This window comes from Protomyctophum bolini (assembly GCF_963924005.1).
Source record: "Protomyctophum bolini genome assembly, chromosome: 17".
Lineage (NCBI taxonomy): Eukaryota > Metazoa > Chordata > Actinopteri > Myctophiformes > Myctophidae > Protomyctophum > Protomyctophum bolini.
The window spans coordinates 31,454,288-31,473,863 of record NC_137878.1 but is presented as its reverse complement, the minus strand read 5'-3'; the positions used below and the strand labels follow the sequence as shown (position 1 = coordinate 31,473,863).

The window sequence follows — 19,576 nt, the reverse complement described above, 5'->3', positions numbered from 1 at the left end:
TCTGCTCTGTCAAATAAGAGTGCACTGACCAGCACCTTTTTAAAGACAGACTCACAGACTATATGCTTATCACCTTTTTGTCATTTTTTATATATATTTTTAAAAGGTGGTGCCTATTTCTAAAACTTTTAGTGTGACCATACTCCAAGAATGGCAAAGTCTGCACTCAAATATTAATGTTGTGTTCCCTTTCCCCGTTTTGACCTGAGATCAGATTCTAAAAATGTCTTCTACATCCTGACAGTTTTCTGAAAAAGCTATGTTTCTATGTCAGTCGTTCTCGATTAAAAAAAAACAAGCTCGTAGCGCACCACTCGGTGGCACGCTATGAGCTTGTAGATCTGCTATTTTTCAATAGCTAAAGCATAACATAATGTTAACACCAAAAGGGGTTCCCGCCCAAAATGGGTTAAACGAGGACTGAAAAACACAACAATGAAGCCTTGATTAGGCTTCATTGTATTATAAGTTCAAGCATCCTACTGTGATGATATGCATGTTAAATTACACAGTACAACCCTTGCTTAAAGGTCAGTTTTAATTTAGATTCAAATTAATTTAAATTAACACTCAGGGCCCTATTATGCACGTCTTAATTGTGTATCATGTGTCTGTCTCCATTGGCTTTCATATGATGAATAGCTGTGGTCATTTCATAGTTTGTTACCCGAGGGATCCTGTGACCCTGACATTTAAAAAGGCTTCCTCATTACCTCTGTCCCTCAGTCAGTCAGTCAGTCAGTCAATCTAGTGAGCGTAGGCCAGAAGCGTAGCGTCCATTAATTGAGCCACCCTAGCTTCTCAAAGCACAGTCTAGCTTCTCAAAGACAACAACAAGACAACAAGATACATTGAAAGCCCCTCACCCTTGTGCATGCAAATTTCTGTTGTAGCCAACCACAGCAAGCCGCCTTTGTTTTAAATGGCCCCCCATGAGCCCCCCCCCCCTCCCCTCCCGATGCTAATTGGCCCAGTCAAAATGTGTATCCGCGCTACGCGCCAGGCATAGCCTACTCTCATACTGACACTCTTTCAATCCCACTCTTGTATCGCTCCCACTATCTACCCCTCCCCCTATTCTAATTTATCTCACTCGCATCTCTCCATCTCTCCTATCAGTTTCCTTTCTCTTGTTTCTCATCATCTAAGTATTCAGACAAGCTACACACACACACACACACACACACACACACACACACACACACACACACACACACACACACACACAGTGTACATAGTGCAGATTCCCTGTTGGCACTCTGCATGCATCAGTTGTTTCAATGAGAACTCAGTGTTTTTGCCCAGCGTGCTTCTTGTTGTGGCAGTCATTCACTGTCTGACATCAATATCTGATATGGAATTATCTCCACAGTGGCACGCACAGTAAACTCAACCACACCACAGATGAGCACACAAAAATTGCATTCATGGAATGCATTATGAGATGTTCCGTAGATAATGTCCGTGGTGGATAACAGAATTGGATACTACTGTTTCTAAATGAAAGCATTTTGTCTTGATCATTTTATTTAAAAAAAAAATCTGAACAACCTGCCTTCATGCATAAAACAAGACTTTTTGCCACTGGACTGGAATTTGTACTGGCATCAGAAGAACTAAAGGCCTATTCATAGTCCAGGTGAAGAGGTGACCACCAACCGAATGTTACACCGCGGCGGTGACCGCTGGACTATGAACAGGCGTTTAGTCATGTGATGTGGAATTTAGAAGGTCAAAGGTCCTCCTCACGATAACCTAAATGCCCTCCCTCCTTCACTAAATCACAACATGCTCCAGCTCAGAAACATGCAGGCGATGCTAATTCCTACACCTTGCATATTACAGACAGAGGTGAATTTAAAATAACATAAAAAAAAACACATCCCCAGAATAGTACAACACACTACTTCACTGGTTCCATTTATAGTTCTTCACATCTCCCTCTTTTGCAAAGCTGTGACCTTCAATGCAGTCATATTGCAGCCAAAACAGAATTGCCACGAGGACGAGTCATCATAACTTATTGTGTTACGATGGTGTCATTCCAGCTCGGACACATAATGTCACAGAGGCTTGGATGTGTAATGCAGAGTTATGGCGCAGTGAAAGAAAATGTGCCATAGCCGATACTGTAATATACTGTATGGTATTATTGCGGGATATTCCTCTTTCACTCCAAGTGCCTGGGAGACGTTTGTTGTTTTATGCTTTGAAAGAATATGACGGGCTAAAATGCCACTGAGGCTGACCGTAAATTGACAAGTTTAAAGGCTGTCACACCAAGAACTATAAAATTGTTATCCACTCAAGTGGAGGGTGGAGTCTATATGGTATATATCTATATATAAAATTGAGAAGAGCACACAGTTCGGTTGGCCAAGTCATAGACCGTGATGTATGCAGAGTATGCGGAAGTGCCGTTTACGCCTGTGCTTTGTGGCCGTGATATGTCACTGACTTTACCTCTGCGTTTTCAACCCAGCTTTTGTGGGTGTTCGCAGTTTCCCTTTCCGTGATGTGATGGACCGATTACAGAGAGCAGACACAACCTGCTCAGCATGGAAAAAGCAGGATCAGTGGCCAAAGACACATCGCTGTCGGCCTTTTGTTCAAAATGTACGGTTTGTGTATGTGTGTGCCTCACTCAGATCGCAATGCCACATAGACACGTGTCGTTCAAAGTGAGTGCGCCACAGGCGCACCAGCTGCCATTATACCACAACAACAGAAGTGAACAATATCTTTGGGATCATTTTCAGAGCAATTTGACAACTGACAGAAACACTGACAGCTGCTCAAAATCCATCTGAATTGACAGGATGTCACAATTTGTCACATTCAACACGTTACTCACGTCGTCACTCTTAGAGAATGATTATTGTCAGAAAGTTGCTCATAGTATAACAGTGGATACGGACGTGTGAAAAACAAAGGCTTGCAGAGACAAAGAGGCTAATCCAAGCTGTCTGTAGAGGTGCAATGTGAAATCAATTGTTTCTGGTTGCTCTGTGTCCAGTTGTGAGGTATTTGTCGCACTGGCACCTAGCAACCATACAGTGCAACTGCTTGCAAAGCATTGCTGGGGTTATTGCACTGACAACACGTTACAAAGCGTCACATCTATCGACATGTTCAGGTGTGTGAAATAGACTCTCTCTCCCTTACTCCCACTCTCCCTCTCTCTTTCCCACACTCTCTCCCTCTCTCTCAAGTATAGTTAAAAAATGAGGCTCCTTCTTCCACTCTCCCTCTTCCCCCTCCTTCCCTCTCTCGTCTCTCTCTGTTCTAGCTCTGGTCTGGTGTCACACACAACCTCCCTACCCACTTTTCTCCCTCTCTCTCTCCCTCTGGTCTGGTGTCACACACAACCTCCCTACCCACTCTTCTCCCTCTCTCTCTGTCTCTGGTCTGGTGTCACACACAACCTCCCTACCCACTCTTCTCCCTCTGTCTCTGTCTCTGGCCTGGTGTCACACACAACCTCCCTACCCACTCTTCTCCCTCTCTCTCTGTCTCTGGTCTGGTGTCACACACAATAGAAAGCATTGCCTAACAACAGCAACAACGGCGATTGGTGCTGTGACATCAGGCATGTGCATATTTGGGCATAATCCATCTCAAACAATCAACTACAGCTCTATATAGTAGTGTACCTTCATTTACATCAATATATAGCTTACACAAAAACAATTTCACCTGTTTTTTTTACACCTGCAAACTTGTGGTGTTGCAAGAGTGGAGTTGAAGGTATTCATTGGTAGAGTGCACCAGCGGCCTACTCTAAGTGAAATGATCAGACCCTGGAAAGGGAAGCAGGTTTTTTCATGGATGTTGATTCTGGATCACTGCAAGTCGCCAACACGGGAGCTGTAAACGTGGACGATGAAAGCACCTTAGCTTCAGTGACCCAGAGGAACAATCCGGACTTCACAGCCTGTTTGTCTGAAGTGAGCTTGTATGGAGTGGACACACCAAACCGGGCGTTCATCCCAACGGCAGACTGCACCCAAGAGATTTACAGGGACTTTGGTGAGAGCCGTGTTTCCAGCCTGTCAGGCATGTTACCCAGCTTTGGTGAAACATGCATGGGGTTCATGAAGGAGGAAGAAGATATTTTAGAGATCCCTCAACTCATGGACACCCGCGTCCGCAACGGCAACTATGAGGACGCCCTGGAGCTGGCAGCTTATGTCAAGAGGCTTGAGAGGGAGGATCCGTCACTGCCAGTAATCCAAGGAATTGTCCAGGATGTGCGGCGGTCCACTAAACTCATGTTGAACCAACTGTTGCAGCAGCTTAGCAGCAACTGCCAGTTTGCCGTTTGCCTCAGTGTGATTGGCTATCTGCGCAGGATGGATGTGTTCACAGAGGCGGAGCTGAGAGTTAAGTTCCTGCAAGCACGTGGCAGCTGGCTGCGCTTCGTCCTCGCCGGTATACCCAGCGACGACCCGTACTTCCACATCACCAAGACCATAGAGGTGTGCAGAGTCCACCTGTTTGACATCATCACCCAGTACCATACCATCTTCTCTGATGAGGACCTGTTAATGCCTCATGTAGGACCAATGATCAATAAGAGTGCCATTCTCCACGGCTGGGTGGTGCAGAATGTGGCCGAATTCCTACGGACCCTGGAGAGGGACCTCCACCGGGGGGTGGGCGGACGACTTGACTCTCTGCTGGGTCAGTGCATGTATTTCGGCCTGTCTCTTGCTAGAGTGGGGGTGGACTTCCGGGGGCAGCTTCCACCCATGTTCCAGAGGGTGGCGGCGGACACCTTCCACAAAGCGGTCCATGGGGCGGTCGACACATTCCAGGAGGACATGAACCGGTACACAGCAATGTCCCTACCTTCCATGCTGAGTGGTAACATCCCAGTGGTAGTGCCCAGCACGCAGCCTGGCACCCTGCAGCCCCCAATGGCTCTTCTGGACTTCCAGCACCTGGCCTACTTCCTAAACAGCATCCTGACCGCCTTCAATGAGCTGCGGCTCTGCTGTCCCATTGGACTGGCCCAGGAGGTCACCAAATACCTCGAGGATGCACTCAAGACGGTGACCGAGCGGATCCTGGTGTTCCATAGAGCAGAAGCGTCTGCCTTCAGCAGCAAGGAGAAAGAGCTGTTTGTCCAGTTCTGCAGTGCTTTTGCAGAGGACATAGTTCCTTTCCTAAACCGCTGTTTGCGAGTCTTGTTCCCGCCGACCCAGTTAGCTCTCATTCTGGGTATTCCTCCATCACAGCTTCCGAAATATGGCAACCTGGGTCGCGTTGACGCGGACACAGTTCTGGAGCCTTTGGAGTTTGTGTTGCCCAAGCGCGAGGTGGAGGCACCAGAGGTGGTGGAGGCACCAGTGGTGGAGGAACCAGAGGTGGTGGAGGCACCAGAGGTGGTGGAGGCACCAGAGGTGGAGGTGGCGGTGGTGGCACCAGAGGTGGAGGTGGCACCAGAGGTGGAGGTGGCACCAGAGGTGGTGGTGGCACCAGAGGTGGAGGTGGCACCAGAGGTGGAGGTGGCACCAGAGGTGGTGGAGGCACCAGAGGTGGTGGTGGCACCAGAGGTGGTGGTGGCACCAGAGGTGGTAGAGGTGGTGGCGCCAGAGGTGGACATCCACACTGAGCATGAGGTGGTAGCGCCAAAGGGGGAGACACCAGATGTGGTAGCACCAGTGGTGGAGGCACCTGAGGTGGTACGGGTGGTGGCACAAGAGGTGGTAGAGTTGGTGGCACCTCAGGTGGTGGAGGCACCAGAGGTGGTAGAGGTGGAGGCACCAGAGGTGGTAGAGGTGGAGGCACCAGAGGTGGTAGAGGTGGAGGCACCCGAGGTGGTAGAGGTGGAGGCACCAGAAGTGGAGGTGGTGGCACCAGAGGTGGTAGAGTTGGTGGCACCAGAGGTGGAGGTGGTGGCACCAGAAGTGGAGGTGGTGGCACCAGAGGTGGTGGAGGTGGTGGCACCAGAGGTGGAGGTGGTGGCACCAGAGGTGGAGGTGGTGGCACCAGAGGTGGAGGTGGTGGCACCAGAGGTGGTGGAGGTGGTGGCACCAGAGGTGGAGGTGGTGGCACCAGAGGTGGAGGTGGTGGCACCAGAGGTGGTGGCACCAGAGGTGGTGGAGGTGGTGGCACCAGAGGTGGAGGTGGTGGCACCAGAGGTGGTGGAGGTGGTGGCACCAGAGGTGGAGGTGGTGGCACCAGAGGTGGTGGAGGTGGTGGTACCAGAGGTGGAGGTGGTGGCACCAGAGGTGGTGGAGGTGGTGGCACCAGAGGTGGAGGTGGTGGCACCAGAGGTGGTAGAGGTGGTGGCACCAGAGGTGGACATCAGCACTGAACTCGGTGGTCTGACCACCCCAGAGACTGTCCTCTGTGGCATCCTCAAAGCTGCAGAAGAACAACCCAAAGATTCCACCAACGTATTGCCTCCTGAATCAGCTCAGCCCCCGAGTCAGACACATGACCCTGAGTTGGATGCTATACAGGTTCTACTACCTACTGAGGTGGTAGAAGTAGAAGCCACAGAAGAAGACGAATGAGTGCTTGAGTTCCTGAGTTGATCCTCACGGCACTCTACCAAATTGCCGAATTCCGTGAAAAACGATAACACAGACCTGCCAAAACTGCGGAATTCTCACAGAAACAATAAGGGGTCAAGCCTGAAGGGCGTTAACCCCCTATTGTTTCTGTGCTTTTATGGCGAAGCCGCTGTGTTCACAGTGTCTCCTCTTTAAATAGCTGGTTGGAGACTGGAGATGACATTTTTTTGTTACGCTGATTGGCTGAAGGGGTTGTCTGTCAACGCTGTACTACAGTACTCCCGCATCCAACCATGCATAAGCATGGTGGAAACTAGAAATGTGAAATGCAGATCATATAATTAATTCATTGGGAGATCTAAATGTCCATGGTCCTTTGACGAATGACTGTGAGCTGATTCCCATGACCCTACTAAATATTGGCACATTTCATGGAAAACGGCAGCACAGAACTGCCGGATGGCGGAATCGGTATAAAGACAAGAAGGGGTCTTCGCCCCTTCGGGCTTAATCCCAAATAATTATTATTATTATAATACACTTTTTGAATAGAGCTTTCCTAAACAGCTTTACAAAAGGTAAAGATATAGGACAGGTACTACACGTTTCAGAAATTACTATAGAGTAGTCAAATCAGGGCATTTCTCAAGCTGTAGGTTGGTATGGGGGCATATTGGAAGTAGGTTGGTATGGGGGCATATTGGAAGTAGGTTGGTAGGGGGGCATATTGGTGAAAAGCACAATTCAGGATTTCAATTCAAGCTGGATGTGGGGTTTTGCTTTGTCCTCTAATGCAGTCTACTCTGCCGACTGATTGTACAGAGAAGAGAGAGAAAGAATAAGGAGAGTTGGAGGAAATAAAACGTCAGTTCTCTAGTCTCTACCCTCCTTTGTGTCTCAATAGATATATATTTTTTAAATTTCTCTCTTTTTTAATGGCACAAAAAAATAAAATTTGAATTAGATCTATACGGTGGGCTGAAGTAAATAAATCTATAGTCTTTCAGGAATTGATTGCTAAGCAAAATGACATTGAGATGTCAGTACAAATACATCATTCTTTATTCCATTATTCCTATGCAGGTTTTCTTCATGTGATACATCATAATTATAATCAAGAATATTGGATGGGAACCGACTACACAGTAACATCCTCAGTCTTAATTTAACTTGGACATAATGTAACCAAATTAACCAGTGATGGTCAATTTAGTTACCTCTATACACTGAGTTAAATTGAAACCCCCCCAGTTAAAGACTCCAGCTCACATTCTTGGTGTGTAACACTCTTTGGTCTGCATGAAGTTAAGAATCACTGTCTGCAGCACAAAGGATCCCTTCATCATTCTACAGGGTGTTTCTGTATGAATGAATGGCCCTCACAGTCTGTCACAGCAATAAGATCATCATTATGCTTTGGGAGTAAAGCCTCCTCGAGATCTCGAGACTCAAGACCTCCGCCTACAAAAGAATCTTATATCATCAAGGGCATTCTGACTTGTTAGCCCTTAAAACCTCTCACTGCATTAGTAACACCCTCTGCATGCTTTGGCAGTGTCAATCCAATGAAACCGAGAATCAAGGCTTTGCCTATAGCTAAGGATCTGAGCCTCTGCAGCATATATTAACCTTTTATCCTTTTTATCGTAAAGATTATTCCACCTTGTTGACCCTTTAAAGCTTTTTGTTCCATTAAGACCTCTATTATGCTTTCCGGTACAACATAGAGAATCAAGGCTTTGCCGATAGACCATTGGTCCATGACGATAGACTGTCATTATTAAAGTTGTGCATACCACATATCGCTCAAAGTATTCCACCTTGCTAACCCTTGAAATGCAAGGCTGTACAGCACAGGGTATAACTGGCTTTCGATGGTGACGTAATAAAGATAGGTTTCAGTGTCGGGGTGGATTAAAGGATTAAAGGTAATGTCTAATGATACCTCTGAGCATACGCACAGAGAAGCCAGCCGACCACAGTATAGCACTTTCAACTTACAATTTACATACATGTAACATACGTTACCTGTTACTCAACCAATATTGAAACGTATCGTAATTACGTCAGCATTGACAGCCAGTTATAACCCGACTTTAGTATTTAATTTCAATGTTTTACAGAGAGGCTGAGATTTGAAAGTTCGTAGCGGTCGACAGTACTTTCACGCAAGTAGGCACTCGACAGAGTGCAGTTCTAGTTCTTTACTGTGTTTATATATATATTATTATGTATTGTACTATTTACTGGAACTGCATCTCAGACCTGTGCTCGTCATCACCCTCAGGCCTCAGGCCTATCTATAATGTATAATCAAAATTCAGTCTGAGGCTTTTATGAGTTTGAAACTCTGTAATTCGAGATGCCAAGCAATGAGCCATGGTAAGCTTGAAGTATTTTAGTCTTTTTTTTTAATCTTTACTCTTTTTTTGTTTTACAGAAGAATAGGGATTACACGTTCCTAAGGAAATTATTTTTCGAGACAGATGGTGTGAATCCTAGAGAAAGAAAGCATGGGGAAGACAAAACTTTGATCCCCTAGACCATTAAGCGAGCTAGGAATAAGAGCTAGGGAACTTATCCACAACACCATCTGCAGACTTGAAATCTGATTCACTTTCAACATCATGAACCACAAATTGGTAACTAACAGGTCACTACAACTGTAAAAAAACGGGTTAAAAAACAACTGGTTACGGCCAGGCATCCTGGCCGGTAGTCCGAGTCTGGCAGTGTGCCACGGGTTCGACTCCCGATCCCGCCGGTCCTTACTGCATGTCACTCCCCCATCTCTCTCCCCCATTTCCTGTCAGCCTACTGTCTGTCCCTCTATAAAAAATATAAAATAAAAAAGGTGAAAGCAGCAAAAGAAAAACCCATAAAAAACTAAAGAAACAACCAGATACACATCCATAGAAGCTAAACAAGCCATGGTTAGTTGCCCACAGAATACTTTCATATTTTGTGACAAAGAGAAACAGTTTGTGAATTTATACAAAAGGTTTGAATCGTGGCAGACATTCTGATTTTGTTTTCTTCTGAAAAACAGGAATGTGACACAAAGTCCCAGTGTTAGTTATTTTACAACGTTCTGGGTTTTGTGTGGCTTAATATGTTTTGACCTTGTAGATCTTCTATTTTTGATTGGACAGTATATGCAATATGGCCCTCTGGAACTATAGTGGCCCTCTCCATCTTCAAAGTTTCACACCCCTAACAAGACATGAAATCACTGTGAGGGAAAATACTATTAACATATTACATTATAACACATTCATTTTTTCCTTTCGCAACATAACATACTTCCTGCTATCTAGTCTACGAGAATCCCTTTAGAATCCCATATTTTCTCAACCCCTCAAGCGTCTCCCTTTCATTCTCCATAAAGATTTTCCCTCTGAGTGGCGATGTGAAGCCGCGACCACCTCGGAAGCGGCAACATTAGCGTGGGTGGATCATTAACATCGGCGGCCTGATATCTCACCCCCGAGCAAAGATCTTCCAGGATCAATTCCACGCAGAGGGCCCCACAGTGTGCAGATGGCTTTGATCTGTCACATCACATGGATGAGCTGATCTCAAGTGGCGCAGCGTGGAAGGCTGAAGCCTGTCAGATGGCAGAGGGTAACTGCATGTCACAAAGTGAGAGCGAGACATAGGAGAAAGAGTCTTTCTGAAAGACGCTATGGAGCCTGTATGCTGCTTCCTGACAGGTTCCTAAACGGATCCTCTTTGCAGATCTTTGATAAACTGCCGTGTTTTCTTTTATGGAGGAGTGGGCAGAACATTTACATTTTTGGTCATTTTGCATAATGGCAACAGCAGGAGAGCTGTTGCATTGAAAGAGACAGAGATACAAGATGGCTCCGGGTGTGAATATCACATGCTGCGCTGACTTTCTTAAGCATTTTCAACCTGATCTCTCCATTTTCAGTTTGAATAGCAGATCTGTTCCGCTATTCATCGCACAAACACGTATATAGGCCTTAAGTGGTTAATAAGCTTTTACATTGTTTGCTATCCAAGCAGTGCTGTTTCTCAAAAGTCTAACATACTCGCATTCAGAAATCAGGGAAAGTTGGCAACAAAGGCAAAAAAGTAGCTCTAGTGATAGCAGATTCGTAACAGTATTTCCAGAGGTTTGCTAGACCTAAGAAGACTGGAAGAGAAGAACTTCTCTCCTCTCTGACCTCATCGTTGAGAACCAACCCCCCAGCTTCTCCTGATTACACACACACACACACACACACACACACACACACACACACACACACACACACACACACACACACACACACAGTGACAATATCATCAAGTCCACATCAATCCTCATACTTACAGATCCAGACACACACACACACGCACAGTCGCAGACTAACACGCACGCACTGCAACCACGAGGGAGTTGTATGAATTTGATTTTGCGTGTGCATATATATTTATTTCATTAGTTCTCTGTGGCATTGAGACGGCAGGGAGGGTCAGACTGGGTCAAGGGAGGCTCAATACTCCATTCCAAATGAAATCACATTATAATCTCATGGAAGCCTGCAGTCATTCCCACACAGTGCGACGCTGCAAGAACTGTACAATTCAGAGTGCTACTTTAACACCGGGGTCTATTTGGCTCCATTTCGACACTTTACTGTGTATTGTACAATAGTCTCTGCACCCACACCAAAGCATTCAAACACTGAAACGTGAAACTCATTTGCTCAAAACATACTGTATGGGACCAGATATACAACATTACATAAACACACAATACTGTATGTTATAGTCAGGCCCGAACGGAATACGCGGCCGCGGTGTTCCGATGAAAACGCTGCGGAATTTCTGTGGAAATTTAACACGTTCATGTTGTAGTTTACTTTACCCAGGCCAGCATGATATTAATCATTGGATGCATCCCGCCCCTCCGCCCCTCATTATCTACTGCTGACTAATATGTTGGAGGCTCAGGACGAGAATATATAATATAACTTTATCAAAACTTGTTGTTTCTTGTTTGCCAACACTCATGGATATACCTAACAGAGATGTCGAGCGTCTGAAGCAACAGGAGTGCGAGTGATTTGGGTAAGTACTAGCATTTACATTTAGGCTACTATAGTAGCTTAGCTGGTTTGGTTAACATGCTGAACTAAATTTTAAAAAAACGGGCAGTGTTTCGATCGCTCCGAGAGGCGAGAGAGAGCTGAGAGAGAGAGAAAGTGAGTGTGTTTGGAGAGACTGCATGCGATGTGTGTGCGAGAGAGAGCGAAAGAGTGTGTGTGTGTGTGTGTGTGTGTGTGTGTGTGTGTGTGCGTGTGTGTGTGTGTGTGTGTGTGTTTGGAGAGAGCGTGCATGCGAGCGAGAGAGTGCGTGCGTGTGTGTGTGTGTGAGAGAGAATATAAAATCTTTTTATAGTTTCACAAGATAGTATTACTCAAAATGTTAATGTAACACATCTGTTTACACCTTTATTTAATTCCTATTTATATTCAATATTTATTTGTACATACATTGTTTTATATTGATTGTCTCATTTCACTTTGGCAATGTAAACGTATGTTTTCTCATGCCAGGCAATAAAGCTAATTTGATTTGAATTGAATTGAATTGAATTGAGAGAAAACCTTTAGCTGAGAGAGATGAAGCAGGAGCCAATTGTGTCAAATTGTGTTGCAGATTCAACTTTTTAATAGATTTCATAGATAGCTTGCCCACTCTGTTTTGGTGCCTAGCGTTCCCTGGTGTCCAGTCTGCCCACCTTTCCCTAGTGCCCATTCTGTTTTGGTGCCTATACCTTTCACTGGTGCCCAGTCTGCCCACCTTTCCCTAGAGCCCACTCTGTTTTGGTGCCTACCTTTCCCTGGTGCCCAGTCTGCCCACCTTTCCCTAGTGCCCACTCTGTTTTGGTGCCTATACCTTTCCCTGGTGCCCAGTCTGCCCACCTTTCCCTAGAGCCCACTCTGTTTTATGGATGCTAGGGTTTTAACTCATTGTCTTTGTTTTGCAGTACTATCTAGGACTGAAACCCTGGCTGCCTGCCTCTCCAAGACCATGTACTGCTGAGAGGAAGACGTTTGATCTATAGGACTGAAATCCTGGCTGCCTGCCTCTCCAAGACCATCTACTGCTGAGAGGAAGTCGTTTGTGTTGGTTGATCTATAGGACTGAAACACTGGCTGCTTGCCTCTCCAAGACCCATGTACTGCTGAGAGGAAGAAGTTTGTGTTGGATTTTACAAAGGCTCTGGTTGAGGCAAATATTCCTCTTGAGGAAGCCCCCAAGCTGGCCCCTGGCTATCTGGCTGGCAGGCAGGCTGGCTGGCTGGCTGGCTGGCTGGCTGACTGACTATAACTGACTGGCTGGCTGGCTGGTTAACGGACTGAGTGGCTGGCTGACTGGCTGGCTAATGGACTGACTGACTGGCTGGATGACTGACTGACTGGCTGGCTAACGGACTGGCTGGCTGGCTGACTGACTGACGGACTGACTGACTGGCTGGCTGTTTGGCTGGCAGGCTAATGGATTGGCTGGCTGGCTGGCTGGCTAATGGACTGACTGGCTGGCTGGCTAATGGACTGACTGGCTGGCTGACTGACTGGCTAACGGACTGGCTGGCTGACTGACTGACTGACTGTCTGACGGACTGACTGACTGGCTGGCTCTGGCTGACTGGCTGGCTTGTATGTTCATGTTGGACCCATTGTACTTTCATTTCACATTTGTTATTTGAATTGTACTAAAGAATGTTCATGAAGGAGTGAATTATTATTGAATAAAAATGGATGAAGTGGAAGATTTGACTCTAAACACATTGATTATAGTCCTGGATAACTGTTAAAAGAAATTAAAAGAAAAAGAAAACACTCCGCAGAATCCCGCAGATTTTCCTCCGGATTCACCCTCCCCCATTATCAGGCATAAGTTCAGGTGGGTGGTGCTAAGGTGAAAAACAGGAATACTTAATAAACTGGTGGGTGTGGCCACATAAAAACAACATTTTAACACTTTCTGTACACTTAAAAAAAATCTTCCTTCTAGTATAATCATAGTACCCGATGATCATGTTTTAAGGGGGAAGAAAATCACGGCACTCTTGTATGCCATGCTGGTTATTATTATTTTTTCTTCCATTTTTGGGAGGGTAATTCTTTTAGGGTAATTGTCTGTACTCACGAACAGTGTGCAATTATTTTCGGGATGATGAGCTATTCCGAGTGTCTTGCGACCCCTGACCATGTCTAATCAATTTAAGCAACGTTAACATTGTTTCTGCCCCCCCCCCTCCCCCCATCATCTTCTTTTAATTAATTAAAAAGTAGATGAAAGCGAAGTGATACTCTTCCGCTGTGGGAGCGTGATTTCACCAGGGCCTTCTAAATGAATGCAGACAAACACATATGCACACACAGTATACTAGTAGGCACACGTTTTACGCACATGCATCAGTTGCTCAGGAGGATGTAGAGCCACCGTTTGGGAACTGGGAGGTTCCCGGGTTCGACGCCCGTCTGCCCTTTCCTGGCTGCCTGCACCATAAGTGTGTGTATGGGTAAATGTACTGTATATTAAAGAGAAACACATAACTCTCCCTATACGGTACATCCACAAATCCACCTGCAAAACACAGTGACACGCACAGGGACCCAATGGAGTCTCTCTCTCTCTCGTCCATGTGTCTGTATGTGCCCAATCTAAGTATCCTACTCCACCTCTCGGAATCACACAGGACTTATGTTTATTCATGATATATACTCATGTTGTAGATTTCGACGAATGGTCCGACCGGAACTCAAAAAAAAAGAAAGAAAAATAAATCTTCCCCATGGTGTAACAACTGTATGCTCTCTCTGCAGTTGTGAACATTCTCTAAGAAGAGGAATGCGACTGTGAGTTATGTTGAGCTTGCAACCGCGACGCAACCTGAGCCCCCAATTTGGTTTTCTAACTAATCTCTGGAATGTGGTCCCCAAAAGAAAAACATGAATACGGAAAAAAAAGAAGAAAGGAAAAACTCAGGCAGCGTCTTTGTTGTTAAGTGTTGTTTTTTGATGCAACAATGACGACAAGAGTGTGTTTTTTGTTTCAGCATTTCCACAAACTCTCAAGAGAGAACAGTATAACAGTACACCCAAACTTCATACACCAGTGGCTTTCAACCTTTTCATATCAAGGCCAATTATATTCACTATTTGAGCCACGTAGCACCATTTGATGACATTTAGCCTCAATTTAGCATATTTTCTTTTCATCAGAAGCGGTAATATACGTAGTAAGTTACTCTTTATTGAGCTCTTAACATCGACGTCCTGTATTATCACCTCAATCTGAGCTGCAATTCCGAGAAAAACGCTGGTAAAGATCGCGCCTATAATGGAAGTGGACGGAGCGGAAACATTTCATCGACCGACCACAGTTACAAACGGGACAGCTATTCTGGATTCATAGAAATCTAAGAATGACAAGAATCTCGTCACTGGCACAGGTGGGTTTAGTACCTATATTAAGAGAGGAGTGTGTGCCGGACTGCCGATTCGCTCATGCTCATTTGTTCCTGTGTGAAGCTGATTGATCATGAACCAATTTGATTGGGTAAGGGGCACAAGTTACACATAGTTGCTGCTTTATAATATTATCAATTCATCCTCCACTACTGCCGTAGTCTCTTCAGCCTGTTCTCTATTGAGGACCAATTCCTTTAATATCAACGACTGCTCCTTCGGCAAGAAAATAAATACCACTAACATCCCACTTTATATGGGACTTTTATGATGGCTGCATCTTGTGTTTGGATGTACTGTAAGCACAGGATACATGCCCAGACTTCAAATTAACTGTTGCAACCATGCTCCTCCAGTAAGACAGTAATACAGTAAGAATAATTGTCTCAAACAAGGCACTGGTTGGGGCCATACCGTAAAAATGAAAAAGTGTCAAGTAAGTGCAGAATGTACTGTAAGTTATTGGTGATTCAGATTTTACAATGGTATAACCATTGTAAAACCGTGTGAACCGTGTGTTCTGTTTTGTTCTTGAGTCTTTGTTAAATAAATCCGTTGCATTTGAGATCTTCTGCCTCTACCTTGCTGTCTGCACTTGGGTCCTACCCTCCTGCCCCGCACACGTCACAACTTCAACATTATGTTGCGCTATATGAATGAAAAAAAGAAAAACATAAAACATGCTATAACTATGTGGTACGTTGCGTTCCCTAATGCCATTCCAATGGTAAGCTGTGTTGTTTTCACCCCATGAAACAATGGCCCCAAAATACCCATATGTGTGTCTCAAAGAAAGGTGAGCATGGGGGTGGCATGGAAATGTTCCACTGAGATTACATCAACGAAACATTTAGCGTCAGCACTACATTTGACAGGCACACACACACACACACACACACACACACACACACACACACACACACACACACACACACACACACACACACACACACACACACACACACACACACACACACACACACACACACACACACACACACACACACACACACACACACACACACACACACACACACACACACTTCTGTCATCTGGCCTTGCATGCTCACGTTGGATAAAACAGGAGCAAACTGTTTGCATAGATGGTGTTTCCCCGCTGATTCCGTATGCACAGGAACGCAAGGTGTTTCTCTGAGGCCTCGTGGCTAGGAAAATGAGACAGCTTGTGACAAATAAAGTCTCTGTGTGCGTGTGTGCGTGTGTGTGTGTGTTCGTATACAACAGTCAGTGTGACAGCTGACTGCATTTGCATTATGGCCCCATGGTGACTCTGTGGAGCTATGAGCCGGTGGGGTGAACAGTTCACTGCACTGTTATGTGTAGCACATATTGTGCAAACTGCTAAAACATTTGTCTCAGAAACGCTTGACAGATGGGACTGTTTAGCATTTTATGTAAAATGATTCTGTTTCATGTTTTCCTAAAACCCCAGTAATGGCAAGCAATCTGCAAGCTAAAAATAGCTTAGCCTACTGTAGTTCAAAACCTAGTACAGTACTGTACATGGCTGCAGCGCGTATGGAACACAACATAAAAAAAAAGCTTTTCATTTGAAACGACGGATAGAGGAAGTGGCGACAGTGGTTAGTGATTAAATGCAGGATATATTATATTATCGACGAACAGAAAAATACAATTGAAGACTGTGTGAACCACAACTTCTGTGAAGACCACAAATTCAATGCAACGGAATTAAGATCTGTGTTCTTGTAGCCATGGTGTTCGCAAAGCAAGTTCCTTAAAAGCTATACTTCGGTCCACCATGCAGGGCTCTATGCTAGGTCTGCACCTTTTTCCGCCCTCAACACAAAACCTTGTAGATCTGCTATACTGTAAGTCCCACACAAGCACCAATGAACAATCCGCAGCAGCAGAGATTCTAAACTAAAGTATTGTGAGCCTGTGAAGGTCCTTGCCAATAGAAACACTGTCTGCTCTTACTGTACCTGGCCAAACTTCACATGGAGTTTAACCCATTTAGGCATGACCTCGAAATTAAAAGAAATTCTTCTAAATCCTCCAGTTTTCTGAAATAAATATTTTCACGATTTTTCAAAAATAGCAGACCTACAAGCTTGTAGCGTGCCACTCGGTGGCGTGCTATGAGCTTGTAGATCTGCTATTTTTCAATAGCTAAATTATAACAATGTTTAAAACACCAAAAGGGGTTCCCGCCCAAGGGTTAACTATTGTACCACATTAATGTTACTTTCTTTCTTTCTTTCTTCAATTAAATTCAAGTGTTCATTTGATTAACTAACCACACATATGCCATGCCCTATATAGAATGAGCCAATAGGGGAAGGGGATCAACATCACGTGATTCTTTGTTTGACCCCGCAAAAACTCTGATGTGTGGCTCAAAGAATATGATTATTGGCAGAATCGCTGAAAGTTTAGAATTGTGTGTGCGCTTGTAGATCAGCTATTTTCAAATGGCCGGAAGGTATAGTGGGGCTGAAGTGGTATATGTTTTGTAATAATAATCAAAATCTACAAAATAATTAGTAACTAAACTTCTCAAATAATTGTAGTGGAGTATAAAAAGTACAATATTTACCTCTGAAATGTAGTGGAGTAGAAGTAAAAGACTAAAAGTACTGACATTTTTTACAGTAACAACAATCCATCTGCACAGGGATACACTGAAAAGTCATGTTTTCAGAAATATAAAAAATGTAAAACATAAAAGTAAACAACGTTCCATTACACAATGATCGCAGTGAGCAGTTCCTAAGAAGAAGCCCTCTTCTTGGCAATTCAACTTTTCAGTGAAACATCAGACAAACACAAAACTAAGCAGTTTCAGTTTGAATTAATTGGATGACTCACCTCAGAAACCTTCCCTTGTATGTACAGTATCATCCACATGCAGACAGTAGAGAGAAGAGAAGAGAAGAGAAGAGAAGAGAAGAGAAGAGAAGAGAAGAGAAGAGAAGAGAAGAGAAGAGAAGAGAAGAGAAGAGAAGAGAAGAAGAGAAGAAGAGAAGAGAAGAGAAGAGAAGAGAAGAGAAGAGAAGAGAAGAGAAGAGAAGGAGGAGAGGAGGGGAGGAGAAGAAAGGAGGCATCAGCTCCAAAAAAAAAAAAAACCTTTACTTGCATTCCACCTTCCACTCACTGGATCACTGATGGGTAACAGTTTCTATGAGTAACATGGAAACACTTGCCTTTAGTGTAGTGCACGTGCCCTGTGTGTGTTTGTGTGTGCGTGCGTGCGTGCGCGGACTGGTAAGGCTGTGGGTGGGTAAGAGTGCAGCAACATGCTGACAGATAATCGATGACGTTTGATTGGCTGGCGACCCGGCCCCGCCCCCAACTGGCTCCTAACACGGCACCGGTTGTCGTGACGACCTTGCTTAAAACGGATCCCGGCCCTGCCCGGAGTGAACCATATAGCAGAATGTCATTCTCCATGAAGCCCTGTGTGTGTGCATGCAGGTGTGCACGTGTGTGTGTCTGTGTGTGTGCGTGGTGTGCGTGCATGCACATGTGTGACAAATGTGAAGAGGACTGTGTTGAGCTGTTGTTCACATATCGACAGCCCTATACTACCAGCATGTGATGCTGTGTTATGAATGCTAATGAAAACAGAACAACATAATTACATGGTGTGTGTGCATGTGCAACATCATGCGTCAACTGTGCATGTTTCTGTGTGTGTGTGTGTGTGTGTGTGTGTGTGTGTGTGTGTGTGCGTGCGTGCGTGCGTGCGTGTGTGTGTGTTTGTCAATTAGGACGTGTTCCCCACCCAGCAGTTCTGTTTTCCTATACAGCAAAAGCCTGAGTGTTCATTTAACCCCAAGAGGCTGCGCACAGTGCGCAGTGTGCATTGATACGACGCCAAACTGGTGCTTTTGTCCCAAACCACACCGCCGCATCAGAAGCCTCAGGTCTATTCCTCAGATAGGGTAGTGAAGTGTGACAAAACGCAGGGACTCAGGCTGGAAAACAAGCTACGTCAGCAGTACATCTTACAGTGACCTGGCCTGAAAAGACCTCAGAACAGTGAGAGGAGGGTTGGGTGGGTGGGGTCGGGGGGGATGGAAGATAGCGCGCCGTGCTTTGATTTATTGCCCACCCATCACCAGCTCTCTAACTCCCTCGTTGTCTCTCCCACGTAGCGCTGACCACTGACTCCGTCCGTCATTCGCGTGACGTTCTCGCTTTCTCTCACTCATCATCCTACTGCCTGCCATGTTGCTTTCTCTTTCTCTTCTCGTCGCAATCTCACACCCAAGTTTCTCTCTGTCTGTCTTTGTTTGTCACCCACTCTCCTCTCCCTCTCAGGCGCTTTCACATAATTACTGCGATACAGTGATATAATCGCAAAATAATTAAATTCACTTTCATTTATATAGTGCCAAAACACAACAAAAGTTATCTCATGACACTTATTAACACACACACACACACACCTGTGTCAGATGACGAGAATCTCATTATTCTTAAATTTCTATTAATCCAGAATTTATACTCTTATATTTACCGTATTTTAGCTTCCCGCAACGCTTGCTTCCGTGGTGTGACGTCATTGAAATC

General features: G+C 45.1%; 2 protein-coding genes across 2 annotated transcripts in view; one reads left to right on the top strand and one right to left on the bottom strand.

Annotated features, from left to right (window-relative positions):
- LOC308331715 (glutamate receptor ionotropic, kainate 5-like) overlaps positions 1–19,576 on the bottom strand; it is a gene marked incomplete at its 3' end in the record, with an annotated part of 177,684 nt that overhangs the window by 135,964 nt on the left and 22,144 nt on the right. The window lies entirely within an intron of this gene.
- LOC308331714 (conserved oligomeric Golgi complex subunit 8-like) lies at positions 3,825–6,524 on the top strand (the record flags this gene model as incomplete). The annotated part of the gene is made up of 2 exons (XM_080787206.1): positions 3,825–5,942; positions 6,261–6,524. 2 exons carry the CDS (start codon positions 3,825–3,827, stop codon positions 6,522–6,524), a joined length of 2,382 nt encoding a protein of 793 aa, XP_080643332.1.